Here is a 17999-nt window from a genome sequence, read left to right as displayed (position 1 = left end):
TACTGCAGTATTTTTGCAAGATATTTATGAATGCTAAAATTCCACATAGCAGTGTTTTTGTGTGTGCATGTGTATGTGTGAGCATTTTTCTCCAAGGATTTATCCTCAGGAACTGCTTTCAGAAGTTTGATACCAACAAGAAAATAGTACCAATCTATAAGCACTGCTAGATTCCTGACTATGAATGACCTGTTCCTAAAAACACTGATTCAGTGAAATATCTACTTTGAATTTGGACATTTAGCTGTCACTTTTAAAATGGTTATTTCCATTGTCTAGATAGTCTTCTGAGCTCAGTTTCTCAAGTGAAGAAAATTCTACTCATCACTCTTGGGAATGGCAAAGGAGATTATGTGAGGTATACATGTACTTCAACTTTCTGCTTGTTTTGCAGTGCAGTACAAAGAATTAAGAGAGAAAAAAAAGAAAGGAAAAAAGAATCAGCAACATGTTTCTGTAACAAAGATAGAAAAATCCACTGAAACAACTCCCTTCATACAGTACTTCTTAAAACCCTGTTAGCTACACAGGCAATACAATGTATGGGGAATTTTGCTACATAGTCACACTCACATGCTGCAGAAACATACACACAGAGAAACTATATGCACTAATATAAAACATAGTGAAAGCATTTATCATTACAACAAGAAAATGTTGTTATGTAAGAATGTAATCAGTACAACAAGAATTCAGTTCTAAATACTCGAGGCAGATTCCTTCATTCCAGAGGAAGGGAAGGAAATGGAGAGGCAAATACTTGAAAAGTTACATGTTTTAAGTTGTTGCAGGTGTTGCTTTATGGTGTTTTTTTTTGTTTTTGTTTTTTTACATTACCTTGTAATTCCTATGTATGACACTTCCTGCCTTGTATAATTATTAACCAATGAAATTCCAACATCTTGTAAAGACAGAATAATTTCTTGTTCTGCTAGTTCTGCCTGTACACTTTCATAAGCCAATTTAAATACATTCTTATCTTCAGTGATTAGGACAATACGCTGCAGACCTTCAAAAAATGACACTAAATAGACCACCTTTCTACAGTCCAGGCTGAGTATTTCTATTTTGTCCTGCAAACAAGAGAAGAAAGGTTTTTACAAATCTATTCATCAGTAAGCAAATGCAAGTTTTAACAACAAGAATATGAACAAACACGGGAGACGATTTTAAAAAGTACAGGAAAATAAAGTTTTTAATTAGAAAGTTATATTGTAGTCTCTTTCTCATTTGCAATCTGGCAAACACAGTTGTTACTGTTCTGTTTGAGCCTTGTCTTTGAAATTCTTACTTTATTTATGCTAATACCAATTACAGACAAAACAACAGAAGCTAATTAAATGCCAAAAATACTTAGCATTGTCTTATCAACTGAAATCCACTAACGCTATAAAAGCAGGACCTGAAAAACACCTCAATTTTATCTGATGTGCCTCTAGAAAATACATATACATATATATATACACGCACAAACATACACACACAGTATTTACCTAGACATTGAGGAATTACATTTTTATGGCTATAACTGTAACCATTTTAAAATACTTCCCTACTTCTGAAACTACATAAATTTGTTCTGTACTTTATTCACAGATTTAATAAAAAACAACTTCAACATACATTGTCTCAGTTTTTACTAAGACAAAGTCATCACAAAGGGAAATTCTCCTCTCAGCCAGATATCAGACACCTCCAGGTGTCCACCAGGTCCTTCATGGCCAAAAAAAAAAAAAAGTTAACTTGGTTCTTTATTGCAGAAAAGATTTAGAAAATAGAGCAGCTCTCTGGAGAAGGACTTGGGGATTCTGGTAGATGAAAAAAACTCAACATGAGCCAACAGTGTATGCTTGCAGCCCAGAAGGCAAACTGCATTCTGGGTTGTGTCAAAAGAGGGGTGGACTGCAAAGTAAATAAGGTGATTGTCCCCCCCACTTTGCCCAGATGAGGCCCCACTTGCAGTGTTACATCCAGATCCATGGTTCCCAACACAAGAAAGACATGGAGATCCAAAAAAGGGTCACAATGATGATCAGAAGGCTGGGGCACTGCTTCTACAAAGAAAGGCTGAGAGAGATGAGCTTGTTCCTCCTGAAGGGAAGACTTCAGGGAGGCCTCATTACGTTTCTCCAGTAGTCAAAGGGAGCTTATAAGCAGGCAGGAAAATGACTTCTTACATCATCTGATATTGACAAGACAAGGGGAAGCGGCTTTGAACTAAACGAGGGGAGATACAGACTGGATGGAAGAGCTGTGCTGGTGGGCAAAGTGACCACAAAATGATTGACTTCCCTGCTCCTGGTGAAGCAGTGAAGGGAGGTCAGCAGAACTGCTACCTTGGACTTTCAGAGGGTGGGCTTTTGTTCAGAGAATCTCTTGGGACTGAATCTTGAAGGACAGAGGAGTCCAGGAAGGCTGATAATTCATCAGGAAGGAAATTTTAAATGCACATGATGCCCCCGGTGCTATAAGATGAGCTAATGGGAAGAGCAGCCTGGCCGAGTAAGGAACTTTTGCTGAGATTCCAGGGAAAGATAAAGAGAGTTTATGAATTTTGTAAGAAAGGACTGGCAACTTGGGAAGACTATAAGAATGTTGCTAGGATACAGAGTGAAAATGAGAAAAACAAAAGCCCAAGGAGAATTTCATCTGGCCACTACTGTTAAAGACAAAAAGTGTTACTACAAATATATTAACAGCAAGAAGTAGGTCAAGGAGAATCTGAATACTTTATTGGATGATGCAAGGAACATTACCACTGAGGATGAGAAAAAGATGGAGACTCTCAGTTCCTTCTTTATTTCCATCTTTAATAGTCAAACCTGTTATCCTGAGGGATCTCCACAAGCTGAGCTGGAAAACCAGCATGGGGAACAGAATAAACAATTTAATGACCTGTTAAACTACCTGCATTGTCACAAGTCCATGGGACCAGATGGGATCCACCTGAGGGTACTATTGGAGCTGGTGGAAGTACTCAGCAAGCCACTTTCTGTCATTTATCAGCACTTCTGGTAGGTTCACAGGTACTAGGGAGGACCTAGATAACTGGAGATGCACCCACCTACAAAAAGGGTTGCAAGGAGGATCCAGGCAACTACAGGCCTGTCATCCTAACCTCAGTATTGGGGAAGGTTATGGGACAGATAAGACGATCTTGAGTGCAATCTCACAATATGTATGGAACAAAACAAGGGTTCAGGCCTGGGTTCATGAAAGGCAGGTCCTGCTCAACTAATCTCATTTCCTTCCATGACCAGACAACCTGCCTAGTAGATGAGGGAAAGGCTGTGAATACAGTCTACCATAGGGACTTGGCCCTATGGAAGGATCTGGACAGGGTAGATCAATAGGCTTAGGCCAGCTGTATGAGCTTCACGACGATCAAGTGCTGGGTGCTACCCTTTGGTGACAACATCATGCCAGATTGGAAGGAGCCTCACACAGGCTGACCTCCTATTGAGTGTTAGGGCTAAGTGTGTGAGTAAGGTACCTTTGAACATACATCATTCTATGACTCTATGAACTCACAGGAGAAAACCCCAAATCATCTAAAACACTTCTTTTACCTCTGCTTTAGTTAAAGAATTAAAATCTTACTAAGAAAGTGGTTAATATGAAAAAAATATCTTCAAGTTCCCTTTTGAAGTAGGATAGCACCAAGGAATATCATTATTTAGCAGTTATAGCTGGAAGTGTATTAGCTTCAGTAGTTGGTGATTCTAAGATCACTAAATCATACTTGTACAAGTCAGTACATTTCACATGCACATCTAAAGCAACTCTTTTTTTTTTTTTTTTAATTTATTGAACTATTCCTAGTAGAATAAAATGCAGTAGGAGATGCAATGTGACAGGCAAAACAAGTCTTGATTCAAAGAAATGAGTTTACTCCCACATCAACTGTCCCAGAATTTAATTAGGTCTACGGCAAAACAAAGTCCTGGTTCTGAAGGTGAAAATCTTACCAGCACTGCAAAGGCTGGCAAAACATAACAACATTATGCAGACTTAGCTATTATTCTAATCTTGATATAAAAACCTCAAGAAAGTCACAGTTCCTCCTTTTTCCAGGAAGTTCTATGTACGAATAACAAAAACATTCATACAGATACAACCAAGAGAAGCATCACTATGAAAAAAATATTCCTGGCTCTTGAATATGAAGCTATGGAACATTCATCTTTATTGTGATTTGAATCTCCTCTGCACAGCATTTGTGTCAGAATAATGCCTAGATTTGTTATGATGAAGTAGCAAAAAAAAGAAAAAAAAAAGGGTACACAGAAAAGTAAACAGCATTAAAAGTAGATCTACATACTTCTTTTGGTGTAATTTCCTCAGTTCTTTTTCCACATTTCCATGTCAATTTTCTAGAGCCAGCTGGGTCGGCCCAAGTATACAACACTGCCTTGTTAGGCTGAAGACAGCCTTCTAATTCACTGAGGGAACTAGAACAAAATGAAGAAAGAACAAAATGAATACCTACCTTTTGAAGTAATGAAGGTGAAAACTGGAAACAACAACTAGCAGGTAAAAACAAAAACAAAAAACAATGCACCAAAAACATACTCAATAATAAAATCAATAAACTTCAAAAATACATATTAACACTTACGAAATTTGCTCACTAGATTTTTAAAAATCATTTTCTTTCCCACTTGCAAATGAGAACGATTAATATAGAAAAAGTTGAACTTAGAGATTGAAAAGAAAATTCAGGACTTGTGCTGTCTAACAAAATTGTTCAGAATCTTTTGTTTAGGAAAGCTTTCCTCAATATGATTTGCTGAAGGGAAAATAGTTCTTTGTACCTGGATACAATTAATATTTTCAGGCAAGCCAATTTTAAATACTATTCCCCCCACATACAGTTGAAACAGGCAGACTTTTTTCCATAGCTTTCTGGTCTCTTTCAGGAGCCTGTCCATTGCCATGTATGTAACAGAAGTTGCATATATATGTATTAAATGACAATGGGGAGGCCCAAAATCCCACCAATAAGATGACTGATTTTTACAGATAAAAACCATTCCTTAACTTCAAACAACATTACAGCAACTGTTTAAGTTTAAGTGAAATCAAGACAAATTTCCAGTGATTGCAGATACTCAGTCTGGCTTAATAATTCTTATATAACTACCTGTTTTTCAGTCTATTCTCTCTTCTTTTCTGTAACATTTTACCTCATTATTTTTGCTAAATCTTCACAAAACAAGGACAAGTTTGAAATCTAACTACATTTCCAGCTCAACTATTAGTTATTCTCTGATGCAGGTCACGCATGGTTTCAGAACAGCTAAATAAATCCTTTGCCATGACAGGAAATATCCTTGACATGTTGACAACAACCTTGACAGAGATCAAGGATCTAAAATTCTTAAGAAGTGGGACCATTGCCTCTTTAGCTCACAAAACAGCTTCATTATTTCTAGAACCAAGTGCTTTGTGCTTCATAACATAATTATTGATATTTATGTTCAATGTATGAAAGAAAAAAATTGTAGGTACTCTAACAAAAATAGACACTCAATTTCTAAGAAATAGGCTTTCTCCTCCATTACTCTAGCTTAGGTAGTTGAAATGAAAAGAGAATTCTAGATGCAGAAGTCCATCTAAACTTTCATAGACTGCTTATATAACTAAAAAAGCATGTTCCTGTGTAGGAAGATGAAAGTGCTTTATATTCCGTCAGTAAAATGCTTCTCCGCATAGCACTCATTTATTTTCTCTTTATTATTAAGTAAAGAATGTTGACGATTTTAAGAATGTTGATGATTTTAATTCTGTATGTAATTTAGTAAATGTACATAATTGACCTAAAAGCTTGTAATGGAAGGCTAAAAGGCTTAAAGTGCAACACTAAAACAGTTCCATATGTATATAACATTCACATGCGTAATAACAATCTAGCCTGAACTACTATCACCACAAAAATCAAACTGCAACAATAGTTACTATTGCTTATTTACTAGTGAGCAGACATGGTTATAATACATTAAATAACAAGTGGCATAACTGCTTGTAGACGTTCACAGTCTTACAAACCTTTGTCCATACTCAATGACTTCTTCTTCAGTATGGTTTATTAACAGAAATGGTGCTGCACCATCATGGTAATCAGAAAAGGTAATCACTGTAGAATGTTCAGTCAAGTTGACATCCACTGTAATCCCCCCAAGCTATCAGATGTAAAAAATTACATAGTAAATAATAGCGGAATTATTTTCTAACAAAGCAAATATAATTTAAATATTTCTAAAAACTTGTATAAGATGAAACCATCACACAATAAAACAAACATTATTATTATTAATAATATTGTTTATTAATATTTTAATATTAATAAAAATAATAATTGTTAATTAATAATTAATGTTATTAATTATTAATATATATTATTATATATGTTCCTAACCATAGCATTATTAGAAAACAAGCAATGCATTCAGTAACTAAAACTATGGAGAATTTCTATAATTCCAAAATTTAGGCTAGTGGTAGCACAATCTTCCTTGAACCATTCATACGAAATAATATCCCTCAAAATATTCTATCAATAAATATCAAATATTTTAAATTGGTGCTAAATGAGGCTAAATGTAAATTTAGTTACATCAAAGTTACTTTTCAAAGTAGCAGTGTCATTTTACAACTAATGTAAACACTTCTCAGTCTTAGCTAGGGAATGCTGACAAAATCTTTTAGCTTCAGTAGTTCATTTCTCAGAGGAGAACTTATAATGAAACAACGATGTATATCTTCATGTACATACGCACACACACACGTATATATACAATTTTTCCCCAGCTAAACTTTGTAATATTTCACAGAGTAGAAAACATTGCAGAATGGAAGTGGGACATGCCTTTATGTAATTTTCAAAGGTAACCATTTACCTTATTGTCTAAATGAAGTAAAAGACAGTTTTCTTGCTTATCAAAATTTATCTTCTTTGGTGGGAGATTTGAATTTTCAACTCTAACAAGCAGTTTGTTGGCATCATTTTCAGGCCAAAAGGGAATACACTATAAAAAAAATAAAAAAAATCAGATATTTTGAAGTAAATGAGAAGACAAACTAGATATTAGAAGGCATTCCACTCCAGCCCAATGTTCTTTCCTAAAATTTCACACAAAATCGTAGTTGAATTTGATCAGAAACTGTTAAACACCTAAAATTAATTACTTACCTGAACACAATCAACTGATTCAGAAATAAAATGGATAAAATAAAATTCAGACACAAAATGGATAACATTTTTGAATTGCCAAGTATAAAGCAGAGCAGAACTAAAACACCAAAGTGGCCTTGCTTGTTATAAAAATAAAAAAAATAAAAAATATGCACAATCACTTTTTTTTTTTATTAAAAGATTTCTTGTTAAATAAGTATAAATTAATTACAAGACAATTTCATAATGACAATCAATGACAAAATATATTTGCATAAATATACTGCTACATAACTTGAGTAAGCAGAATATTGGCACACTAGTTGCACTTTTGTAATATATAATACACATAATACACACATAAACACTCACATATAAATGTGTATATAAAGCAGAAATAAAATATGTGCCTTAGGCAATTAAACCAAAGTGTACGATCTGCTTTTTCCATTTAAATCATCCCTTCTGCATTTAAAAATCAATTAAAAAAAAAAAAAAAATCGATAATGAACAGCATTTTAAGTCCCTTAAGTTACATTCTAGATAGATAAGGCAGGGAGAAATGAAAAAAAAAAAAAGCTCTAACACTAACTAATCAAAAATCTGCAGCTGATTAAAAGAGTCCTGCAAAAGGAAAAACTTATGAATTATTCATAATCTCAACCACGTTGGCAAGCACTCACAGCATTTGTAAAAAGTTCATAGTGGCTCTGTGCTCAGAATGAAATGAACAGAATAAGTCAGTGACTGTTAAGATGCACCATTTTTCTTATTATGCCAAACCATTCACCTATAGCATTCAAAACTGCAAATTCTCTCTTTCCAATACAGATTGAGATAGCAGATGTTTTTGTTCAATTATATTTGAATCCTAAAGTTAAATCGTCAGTGGTGAAAGACTAGTTCACCAACTTACCATGCCACTAAGTTCCCTTTCCCATTGTTTCTCACACCACAGGAAGCAGGAAAACAAAGGAAAAAAATATAGTTAAACAGCAAGATTGAAGGTATTATCTACTCCAACACCAAAGGAAACATAAATTGTGTAATGTACTAGCATAAAGTATAGCAAGTACGTCTCAACATAGGAATATTGGAAATCTCAGAGGAAATTCAAAGAGAAAGTCAACAATAAATGAAAATTCTAAAGAAAAACTAAAATAAGTAAAAAGGATTAGTTAAGAAATAAGTCACAGAAGTAACCACAGAGAACTGAAATACATTCTTGCAAAACACTTCAGTGCTTTAGGCACAAAATGGTACTATTTCCAAATATTTTGCTACACGATTTGTCAGATTGGGTGTTAGGAAAATATTCTTCACCAACAAGTGGTCGGGTACTGGAACAGGTTTCCCAGGCAGTGGTCAGAGCACCAAGCCACTGCAGATCAGAAAGTGCTCAGACAATGTCCTCAGGCACATGATTTGATTTTTAAGTAGTATTGTGTGGAGCTGTAAGTTGGACTTGATGATTGCTGTGCGTCCCTTCCAACTTGGAATATTCTATTCTAAGTGCTTCATCAGACATTATACTTGCCCCTCTGTACTTTGAACACTAGCTTGACTTTTTATTCTGGCATAACTGTGTCAGTGGACAAGGGAAGCACCACTGATGTCATCTATCTGGACTTTAGTAAGGCCTTTAACATGGTTCCTCATAACATCTTTCTCTCCAAACTTTAAGGATATGGATTTGATGGGCAGACTGTTTGATGGACAAGGAATTAATTATGAGATTGTATCCAGAGTGGTGGTCAATGGCTCAATGTCTGGATGGAAATCAGTGATGAGTGGTGTCCCTCAGAGATCAGTACTTGGATCAGCACTCTGGAATCAGCAGCAGGATCAAATGCACCCTCAGCAAGTTTGCAGATGACACCAAGCTGTGTGGTGTGACTGACAGAACTGAAGGACAGGATGCCATTCAGAGAGACCTAGATAGGCTCAAGCAGTTGACACAGGTGAACCTCATGAGGTTCAACAAGGCCAAGTGCAAGATTTTGCAAGTGGGTTGTGGCAACCCTCACTATCAATACAAGCTGGAGGATGTAAGGATTGAGCACAGGTCTCTTGTAAAAGATTCCAGGGTACTAGTGGATGGTAAGCTGGACATAAACCTGCAATGTACCCTTGCAGCCCAGAAAGCCAATCATATTCAAAAAAGAGTGGTCAGCAGGTTGAGGGAGGTGATCCCAACCCTTTTCTCTCTCGAGACCTCTCTTGGAGTACTGTGTCCAGATGTGAGGTACAGGAAAGACAGGGACCTGCTGGGGCATGTCCAGTGGAAGGTCTCTAAAAGAATCCCAGATACAGAACATCTTCTCTAAGACAACACACTGAAGAAACTGAGGCTGTTCAACCTGAAGGGAAGGCTCCAGAGAGACCTGGTAGCAGCCTTTCAGTATCTAAAGGTGGGATATAAGAAAGAAAGGGACAAGGTTTTTTGAAGGGTCTGTTGTGAAAGGACAAGAGGAAATGGTTTCAAACTCAAAGAGAGAGATTTAGATTGGATACAAGGAAGAAGTGCTAATAAGGACTGTGAGGCACTGGAACAGATTACCCAGAGATGTAGATGTCGCATATCTGAAGACATTCAAGGTCAGGCTGAACAGGACTCTGAACAACCTGATTAATCTGTTAGATGTCCCTGTTCATTGCAGAGGATTTAGATTTGATGACTTTTAAGGGTTCCTTCCCACTCAAACAATTCTATGATTCCACACTTAGCAGCAATCTCGAGTACAGATACGGTCAACATTTTCTTTCTCTAAGGATTCATGCTGGTCAGCAAATATAAAGAACTGTTTGTCCTTGTTAAGCCATTTCATACCACTCAAAATCTACCAACTCCTTCCTACTGCAACACTTGAAGAGCAATTAATTTCTCTCAAAAACAGAAAATGAAGTTTAACAGATCAACTCCTTTCCTGACAGGACACATGCCCACGACTAGATGGGCTACACTCAAGAACTGCTTTTTCCTTGAAAGCCTATCATTAAGAAAGTTTGGATAAACTGAGAAGCAGCAGGAAGAACTCTGCTTAACTTAAGTGGACAAAAGTGAATGAAAAAAAATGGGGAGCACTATGTGGAAGTGAACTCAACTGAGATATGAGCTAGCACATTAGCAAGCTTGTCTCTATTCTAGATCTTCTCTCTTCAAGACCCATTAGAGGAGAGGGAAATAGAGAGATTATTCTTCCTAAAAGGCAGTATGCTTTCAGCATTTACATTATTCCAAATTGAATCCAACATTACCCCCAGATACTTTCTTTCTCGTATGTGTTCTGAAGAAAGTTCACAATGTGAAAATTGAGATGTACTGAACTCAAAACACACACACGGAATTCAAGGCACATACAGAAAAAAACTGTATCAGACACAGAGATACTGCAGTGCCAAAAGTGAAGCTGCATGCCTAGTCTACAATAAAGCAGGCTTTGTCAGCACAAAAGCTGCCATTTCTGCACCACTTGTCCTAGATGCAAGCATCAAGTCAGTCAAACCACTGAAATAAATGGAACAGAAGTTTCAGTGCCATATGGAGAAACATAATACAGTAACAGCCCTCATACTATTTATGATGCAAGTAAAAGAGAAAACATTCCACTTATTGCAAACCTGGTTTACATTTATATGTCCAAAAGTTTCACTGAGAAAAGATAACAGAACAGAAACTTACTGAAAAAACAGTGTATTCAGACATAGTTGTAGAACACCGTGCACATCTTTTAAATGTTTTAAGTAATTTATTTCTCTTAAAGAAAACACCTGAAAGAGTTTCCTTCATAAGTTTACCTGTTGCAAAACAATTGGTATCCACTTTTCCTTGCCTTCTTCAGCTACTTCCAAAGTGTACTTGCTTCTATTTGAGATCATAAAAAATGGAGTAAAAGTTACAATTCTAGTAATATTGAAACTGCTGTTGTTGATAGTGACACCAACCTGCGAGTAGAAAAAAATAGTTAGATGCAGTTCTGCTCTGACTTCATTTATATTTCCTGAAAGTACTGAATTCAAAAGATAAACTTCACTTACTTGATAATCTTTTTTATGACTCTTGCATTTCACTGAACCATGACTTCCAACAGTGTCCAGTGAAAACTGATCAGACAGCTCACTGTCCGTTACCATAAGTTGAACCTATAAAGCAGCAGCTTGTATTAATTTTCACTTTACAGACACTGACCTCTGGAATCACATAAAGAGTATACATGTATACATACAAACTTAAGCACATACTGAAAACACCAGTATTTCTACGCATAAGACACAATTGCCATATTGATTCATTCCTCAATTAGTAGTAAGCACCATTAAAAGTCTCTTAGCAAAGTCAAATGGTAAATTACAATTAAACCACAACTCACTAACATCTCAGACAGAATGTAATAAACACAACTGCAAGTATTCAATTTTCAAGTACCACAGTTTCACATTCTTAAACAACTTCTAAGAATTACTTAGAACAAGGACTTTTATTGATGTAGCTTAAATGAGATAAAGGATTGTTTCTTTCTCAGTGGTTTTCCTTCCTGATAAAAGACGAACTTCTCTTTCTTAGGAATATCTGATAAATTTCCTCAAGTATATCTGACAATGTACTTTAATATTTAAGGTTGTCTTTAGACAGAAGTGCATTAAGTTTCATGATTTTTACAGAACATGAAAGTGTAGATAGCTTTCAAAGTAAAAAAAATAAATTAAAAAAAAAGGCACAGTAAGAGAGAGGGAGTCAGATTTTATTAATTGTAATACCTTATTATTTTGGAGGAAGTTTTTGGGCTGGAAAGAAAACAGCAGCGGCTTTTTGCAATCTGGAGGATGTTTGCGGTGAATGCCATCAGCTTTGTATTGCAACATTCGACCAGTTTTGTTTACCATCCAGTATGGGCTGTGAATTGCTATAACCATTTGCCCAGTTGTGTATGTCACATGGACAGCAATGTCCAGCTCAGTCTTATCCAACTCTGTGATACAGTAAAATGTTGTGAAGCTGATATCTGGTAAGTTACTTTTTATATGGTACTCGCTTTTCCAGTTTTGATCAAGATAATTAAGCAGCTCTAAATCTAGCCTTGTTTGATCCAAGACTGCATTATGAATCTGGGCTGAACATCCATCATGTAGAGTGTGATATTTGTTCCCATTTCCCTTAAAAAAAAAAGTCACAGTCAAAACCCATATCTATATTGATATTATATATTTCTAAATATTTTTAAAAATCAAGATGAAAGTTATTTGAGAAAAATAATAAAACGTTTGTTACATATTATGTATATATAACTGTGTTACATTCTTTAATATCTATCTTAATACCACATTTTATAAAAAAAACAACACAACAACATATTGTCATTAGCATTTAACACAACATATCTGTCATCAGGTTTAAATCAACATAATGACAGATTTCCTCAACTCAGAATTTATTTCACAAGATTCATAAGAGAGATACAGAAAATAAAATGTTACTTTCAAGCATGTGGCAGAAATCACATTCCCTGACTCTAGTAATTGTGCATTTACGATAAAATGCTATGATGAGATTATTCTACTTGAATCCAAATACTAGTCACTAAGATCATCTGAGAAAAAAGCATTTCAGTGTATTCTATAACTGCATTATTAAGTAGTAGGACATAGTCTGGACATATGCACAGATTAGGACATTTAGTGGTGAGGAACTAATGATGACATCGTACATGTCTTAGGAGTTTTAAATGAGAGCAGCTGGTGCTCAGCTTTCAAAGGCCCACTAGCAGTCAAAGGGCACCTAATTTCACCTGGAATAAATATTCACTTATGCTGTAATTCAAGCAGAAACTTAGTAAAAAGGCAGCAATTGGATAATTCCTTAGCACGGTACTGCTAGAAGTTAATGACAGTTTGTGAAAGAACATAAAATGTTATGTAGAATGCCCTAATTATATTGCTTGAGGCAGTCATAATCTCTAGAAAAAACTACACTGCTTAGTTGGGACCAAGATACACATGGAAAACAGAAAGCAACTCTCACAGGATTAAGTTTAGACAGCATAAATTTCTCTTTGCCTTTGTATCTGTAGTACTGATTATTAAAAACACCATTTTCCCCCATTCTGGTGTCACTTCATTTCTGTAAATACAGACTTCCCAGTAATATCTGTAAAGCCTGCTTCATAAAAACAGTAAAAGAGCAGTTTATTTAAATACAGATTTCAATTAGCTAATCAGCTTTCATAGCAAAAACAGGTAACATCACAAAAACTGGAACACTGAAGAATTACCTCTACAGAGTACGTTATGTGATAAGGAAGAAGATTGTGAAGAAGAACAGAAGGCCATAAATGTACGACATATGAGAAATCCCACTCATCATCTGAGCATAATGAAGATGTCAATGTGTCTTTTACAGTAACAATATTGACGATAAGTGAGTGGTTAGTCGACATCACAGACTGGCATTTCCTTTGTAATAAGCTGTCAACATTTTTCATAATTTCATCAAAAGTAATTCCTTCACACATATCATATTCTCCATCCACTCCATTTTCATCTGCTATGGGTAGCAAACTCAGTACTGATCTGTAAATGAAAGCATTTTTAAACACTCAGTATGAGATTGAATATTTTAATTACTAAAAAGTAGGATGTAATATTAAGACTCTATTTGGATTTTTGAAGATTTCTGACAGTAACTCATTGCCTGCCTTTTTCTTATTTGAATAAGGAAGCTAGAGGTAGATTAGGTCTCACAGGTTCCTGGAGCATTATACTAGTTGCTGTTTTCTGCCTCACATTGCCACACACTTTACTCAAAAAGAAGAGGCTGATGGAGGTTGTTATGAAGGTGCTACTGAATTCATGTACAAGAGCTGCTATATTCCTCTTCCAAGGAAAAGATCTGACTAAACAATCCAACTCTTATGGATCTGTAGGAAGTGCCTTTCTTTCTAGTCATATTAGGCATTAGATTTATGGATTTTTCATAGTCTTGGCTTTTTTAAGGCAACTGCTTTGACCCAGTCAGATGCTTCTTGACTGAAGATTTGACAGTTAATGTTGCATGCCTGTACAAAGGAACTCACCAATGTATCTGTGCAAGGAATCAGAACGTTGCAAAACCTTCTTATTAAATAATTTTATTAAATAGTCTTATTTAGTAAGATACAGAAAGTTAGAAACGTTCATGAAAATAAGAGCACCTTCAGTACATTGTAACTTACTCAACTAAAAATGAAATTGAAGCAGAAGGAATGCTGTCATTGCCTTGTGCCTAACATGGAAGTATTCTATAACTCTATATATAATATATATAATATATTTATAATATACATAATTCTATGACTGCTTTGCAAACTTCAGCACAAAAAAGTTATATATACTAATACTTGCCAGTATGTGTTTATCATCATTAAAAAGAAAAAAAAAAAAAGGATTGATGTTTAGGTGAGAACAGAAGGAAGAAGACTTAAAAACTGTCAAAACAAACATCTGCCTACAAGTTAGTAATAGATTAGATAAACAGTACACACACACACTGCAATTTCAATTGGGTGTTAGCTTGCAGGTGTTAATAGCATAGATAAACTGTAAGACAAGTCTTTCAAAAATTGACAAGTCCTATTCTACATCAGTGATGTAGTTTAAGTGTATTACATTCAATGTTATATTTCAGTATCTCTTAAAAAAAAAAAGAAAAAGACAAAAAGCAGCTGTAACTTATAACTAGACATCATTCCATCAAAAAAATATCTATTTGTGGATAGCAATGGTAGCAATGGTAGCAATGGGAAATGGACTTTTATTTTTTAACATAGTTATTTGCATGCAATAATCAGCAACGTATAAGCATATTATTGGATAGAAGAATAATCTAATAAACTACCTGTATGAGGATAATGGTATGTTGAATTCATTCTCTGGTGATGCAGTCCCAAGACATCTTCCTTCATCAAAAATAGTGAAAGGGATTGAAAAATGATTCCTTATCTAAACAAAATAAAAATCCAGCAATATACATAAGGAAATACTTGTAAGACAAACTGTTATGAGTTGAACAGAGCACAGAATAAGTACTTTCTCACTATTTATCTTACCCATTTCCCATTCAAACTCAAGTATTTCAAAAGGATTCTCTAATAACAGAAAATCTAATTGAACAATATTTTGCAATCTGAACTCCAGCTCCTTCATATCCAATGTTTTAGTACCTTTGAAAAAGCTTTTTATTTTTTAAAATCTCTTCTAATCTATTTTATAATGCATACTTGCAAAGTTACATGAATTGCTGAGATCAGTTTGCAAACTGCTTTTTAAAATGATTTTAAAGACTATGAGATCATCTACATTCATTAAAAAGAAAATAATTAAAAAGTAAATGAAACTACAATGCAGGAAAGGATCCTGGTTATATACCTGGATAGGAGAACGAATAGTTATCATTTTGCTTCCTTCAACAGTATCAATTTGGCAGACAATGGACCTTTCAACACCTGACTCCTCATGTCTTACTTTGTAAATACACCGACCCACTTTAGTCAGCGGAATCTTCTCGACAGTAGAATGATTATGTGGACCTAGAATTTGCAAAGCCAGAAACAAAACATTCAAAAGGAGAATTAAGATATATTTAAAAAAAAGAGAAAGATGTGTTCAAGAGTATTTGCTATAGCGTTCAATCTGTAAAAAAAAAAAATAATAAAAAAAATAAAAAATTAAAGCAGATGAAAAAGTACAATGATCCCTTTTAGTCTAACTGACAATCTTGTCATGGGACCAAACAGGAAAGATTCCTTTTTCCTCCACACAGGAAAAGGAGTAAATGAACCTGTAACTTAAATACCTCGCAGCTGTTGCCTCTGCTAATAACATCAGTGCCTACAAATAAATATTTACAAAATCTAATGGCTTATTAATAGGGTATTGCACATATATATTGCAAAAAACAATTCTATAACTATAAACTATAAACAAATAATCTGGTCACAAGTGGTTTGAGACATCAATCTTGAAAAACTGTCAATTGGTATAACAAACCAACATACATGGTTAACTCAAACCATCAAAAACAGCTAAATTTTAGCTATAACTATATTTAAATTATTTAAAACATTTTTTCTTGACTTTTCCCTCAAGGAAACATGCATATATACAACACTCAGTACTGTTAGAAACTAAAATGTTGTAAAAATAGACAGCTCCATTATGCACTAATATGTGACTATAAACAAAAAAGTAATTGCAGTAAAATTATGAAACAACAATTAGTAATCTAATAAATTATCATAACGGAAAGCTTATGCTACAGAAATTAACAAGATATGCATGACTTTTAGCTATGAAGGCCAGATAAGTATTTCAAAAACTAGCATGCATCTACAGTCCAAAGAAACAATGCTTTCATGTCAGTAAACACTGGATAACCATGTGACAAATACAAGGTGCATTACAAAGTATTTACAAAAAATGATGGTTTGTGAATTTTGGAACTTACAGATTTGAATATAAAACCTTTTGCTACTCAGGGTTGTCATTGCTGTGAACTGTTCACTCTCACTTTTAGATCTGACATATTCCATATTTAAACTACCTCCGTCTTTTAAATCAAATATTTTTGCTCCAAATTCAACATCGAGGACACTGAAAGAATCACTAGGCAAGACAGTGATGGCAAGTCCCAAAGAATTTATTAGTACAAATGGCGCTTGGTCTTTTTTGAAGATATCTGAAGTTTGACTAGCTGCTTCAGCAAATGCCTGGAAAGTAAAGATACAAAACATAAGTAAATGGAGTAAGGCTTCAACAAGAGAATTTGTGCAAATATTCACTTAACGGAAATCTGACACTGTATAGTAAAGTTATCTTTCTTACCGTTCCCAAGTTACTCAACATTTGCAGTCCACATTTGGATAATGTAATATTCAGCTGGTCTTTTGAGGAAACACTTATTACTGTTTTATATTCTGGAATTTTATAGTTTTCTTCTTCTGCATCTGATTCAACTAATGCTTTTTTAGCTTTCTTCTTCATCTGAAAGAAGATTTTTTTTTTTTTTTAAGAATTCTTATCATTTTTTCTGCAGAGGAAGTTTCATCTCAATACTTTTTATTTCCTCTCCTCTTCCCACTTCTATGCCCTATACCGATATTCCTATTTCATTTGTATTTCTATTTTCAAGTTAAAACAAGAAAAGAGAAGGAATAAAGAAGGCAATAGGCAATGAATAGATCTCAGGCATGAATGAAATTCCAGTAACAGAGCTAAATACATTATTTTTCATCCCTCTTCCTTAATAATATACTTACCTACTTTGAGACCAGAATCAGCATAGTCTCTTACTAAAAGGTGAAGAGTTATGATTGCTTGTTTGTTGCTTGGTTTATTTTCCCCAAAGAATAATTTAAATGAAAGATTTTCCCAGAGTTAAGCTTTGGAAAACATACCTTGATTTCAAGAATCCATGGTTTAAATAAGTCAGTCTTCTCTATTTCTAGTGGCTCAAGTAAAGGTTCCCAAACTCCAAACATCTCATTAAAATAGTGCACCTATCGGAAATGCAAATGTCAGTTAAGAAATTATACACTACTTAAAATACTAGAAGACATATACTATGTATATTTTAAGGGACTTAAAATTCTGATTTACAGATATATTAATTTCTTCAGGAACAAAAAAAAAAGAAAAAAAGAAAGATAATCAGGCTAGACTTTTAGTTAGCTCCCTTCATAAAACGAAGAAAATGCATAATGAAATAAATGATGCATTTAAGTCTCTACTATAAGTTCTCTTTCCAAAAAAGTTTTATATGCTCTCTCATTTAAAATATAATTTTAGTTTAAAT

At 34.5% G+C, this 17999-nt stretch overlaps 1 protein-coding gene across 6 annotated transcripts in view; it reads right to left on the bottom strand.

Annotated features, from left to right (window-relative positions):
* Positions 1 to 17999, bottom strand: part of VPS13A (vacuolar protein sorting 13 homolog A) — a 94563-nt gene that overhangs the window by 26858 nt on the left and 49706 nt on the right. For all 6 annotated transcript variants that reach the window (XR_014880653.1, XR_014880652.1, XR_014880651.1 and 3 more), the window contains exons 42-54: positions 17602 to 17703; positions 17030 to 17188; positions 16653 to 16914; positions 15575 to 15735; positions 15045 to 15148; positions 13444 to 13741; positions 11933 to 12328; positions 11213 to 11317; positions 10973 to 11119; positions 6900 to 7028; positions 6049 to 6182; positions 4322 to 4451; positions 838 to 1073 (exon numbers count right to left, since the gene is read on the bottom strand). Coding sequence is in view for 3 of the 6 variants with exons in the window: in XM_085214165.1 (XP_085070291.1) it covers positions 838 to 1073; positions 4322 to 4451; positions 6049 to 6182; positions 6900 to 7028; positions 10973 to 11119; positions 11213 to 11317; positions 11933 to 12328; positions 13444 to 13741; positions 15045 to 15148; positions 15575 to 15735; positions 16653 to 16914; positions 17030 to 17188; positions 17602 to 17703 (2363 nt within the window). In the remaining 3 variants the exon portion in view is untranslated. The remainder of the gene's footprint in view (positions 1 to 837; positions 1074 to 4321; positions 4452 to 6048; positions 6183 to 6899; positions 7029 to 10972; positions 11120 to 11212; positions 11318 to 11932; positions 12329 to 13443; positions 13742 to 15044; positions 15149 to 15574; positions 15736 to 16652; positions 16915 to 17029; positions 17189 to 17601; positions 17704 to 17999) is intronic.

The sequence above is a fragment of the Meleagris gallopavo genome, chromosome Z (genome assembly GCF_905368555.1).
Source record: "Meleagris gallopavo chromosome Z, MGAL_WU_HG_1.1, whole genome shotgun sequence".
NCBI lineage: Eukaryota > Metazoa > Chordata > Aves > Galliformes > Phasianidae > Meleagris > Meleagris gallopavo.
Note: the sequence above shows the minus strand (reverse complement) of the source record. Positions and strands in the feature narration are given on the sequence as shown.